At 51.0% G+C, this 1,808-nt stretch overlaps 1 protein-coding gene across 1 annotated transcript in view; it reads left to right on the top strand.

Annotated features, from left to right (window-relative positions):
* The window catches only part of snx6 (sorting nexin 6), a gene marked incomplete in the record, with an annotated part of 6,891 nt that overhangs the window by 1,802 nt on the left and 3,281 nt on the right, over positions 1-1,808 (top strand). The window contains 7 exon segments of the mRNA XM_025004133.2: positions 38-161; positions 248-343; positions 430-535; positions 663-738; positions 1,032-1,071; positions 1,409-1,495; positions 1,579-1,738. Of these exon segments, the coding sequence (XP_024859901.1) occupies positions 38-161; positions 248-343; positions 430-535; positions 663-738; positions 1,032-1,071; positions 1,409-1,495; positions 1,579-1,738 (689 nt within the window).

Genomic DNA, 1,808 nt, shown 5'->3' on the forward strand with positions numbered 1-1,808 from the left:
CCCCTCCCCCGTCCAACCGAGCTCTGGTGTCCCTCAGAGAGTACCTGGCCATCTTTAAGAAGACCGTCGCCATGCACGAGGTCTTCCTGTGTCGCGTAGCCGCTCACCCCGTCCTCAGGAAGGACCTGAACTTCCACGTCTTCCTGGAGTACAACCAGGATGTGAGTATCAGAACCGGGTCGAGCAGAACTTCTGGGTTTGTCTGTCAGAATGTCTTCAGTCTGAGTGAATGTGGTGTTCCGTTCAGCTGAGCGTCCGAGGGAAGAACAAGAAGGAGAAACTGGAGGATTTCTTTAAGAACGTGGTGAAGTCAGCTGACGGAGTCCTGGTGGCTGGAGTCAAGGTGACCACACACACACACACACACCGTCAGAGCGGGCTTTTCTCCAGGCACATACTCAGTCTCGGTTCTGTTCTGTTGGCTTTCAGGACGTGGATGATTTCTTTGAGCACGAGAAGACGTTTCTGTTAGAATATCACAACCGAGTCAAAGATTCTTCGGCCAAATGTGACAGAATGATCCGCTCCCATAAAAGTAAGATCAGGAACCAGGAGCTGCTGCTCACCTGGATTAAATAAAAATAACACCTGGATTAAAGACAAATAACATCTGGATTAAAGCTGATCAGAGGAACCTCCGCTCACTGTTTGTTTGTGTTCAGATGCTGCTGATGACATGAACAGAATCGCTTCGTCTCTCTACACGTTAGGAACGCAGGACTCCACGGACCTCTGCAAGTACGAGAAGAACCTTTACTCAGACGTCCAGAACATCAGCAGCCACAGGGCTGCAGTTACTGAACACACCTGAACCCCAGAGGGCAACGGGTCAGAATCTGGAGGTTAACGGGTCAGAATCAGGAGGGAAACGGGTCAGAATCAGGAGGTTAACGGGTCAGAATCAGGAGGGCAATGGGTCAGAATCTGGAGGTTAACGGGTCAGAATCAGGTCTGAAGCGGGTCAGAACCGGTCAGAAACAAAGCGTTCTGCTGCTCCTCGTTGACCTGGTCTCTCCTGTGTTTCCTTGAAGGTTCTTCCTGAAGGTGTCGGAGCTGTTTGACAAAACGAGGGTACGTCTCTGTCCCCGCTGGTCCACAATCCTGTCCTCTGTCCCACAGTCTCCAGATTTATTCATCATTCAGTAATGATTCTTCTGCTGTTAATTAGAAGTGAAATCAGTTGTTTCCTTAAGCCTGACCGTTACCGTGACGACAGGGTTTTACCTGGACTCCATGATGGACTCACTGAGTTGAACGAAAACATTCAGAACTTTTTGTTTTCAGGCAGTAATTATTTGATGTTTGTGTGGAGTCACCTGAAGACAAACATCTGGAACACCAGGATTTAAACCTGGCGGGTCCCTCTGGACACTTCCTGTCCACGTGACGGTTGTTTTTGTCCTGACAGAAAATCGAAGCTCGGGTTGCAGCCGATGAGGACCTGAAGCTGGCCGACCTTCTGAAATATTACCTGAGGGAGTCGCAGGCCGCCAAGGTTCGGCTGTTTGCTGCCCGTTAGTCCAGGCTGAAGGGACGTCCTCACTGAAAACGGTAACTAGGATGTCTCCCTGTCCACAGGACCTCCTGTACCGAAGGAGCCGGGCTCTGGTGGACTATGAGAACGCTAACAAGGCTTTGGACAAAGCTCGAGCTAAAAACAGAGACGTCCTGCAGGTGGAGACCAGCCAGCAGCTCAGCTGCCACAAGTTCGAGAAAATCTCAGAGTCGGCTAAACAAGGTGGGTATGAGACGTCCTGTCCTTCAGGTCGGCTCTGTGTCCCCTCCGTCTGCTCTGTGTCCCCTCCGTC

The sequence above is a fragment of the Kryptolebias marmoratus genome, linkage group LG10 (assembly GCF_001649575.2).
Source record: "Kryptolebias marmoratus isolate JLee-2015 linkage group LG10, ASM164957v2, whole genome shotgun sequence".
In the NCBI taxonomy this organism is placed as follows: domain Eukaryota; kingdom Metazoa; phylum Chordata; class Actinopteri; order Cyprinodontiformes; family Rivulidae; genus Kryptolebias; species Kryptolebias marmoratus.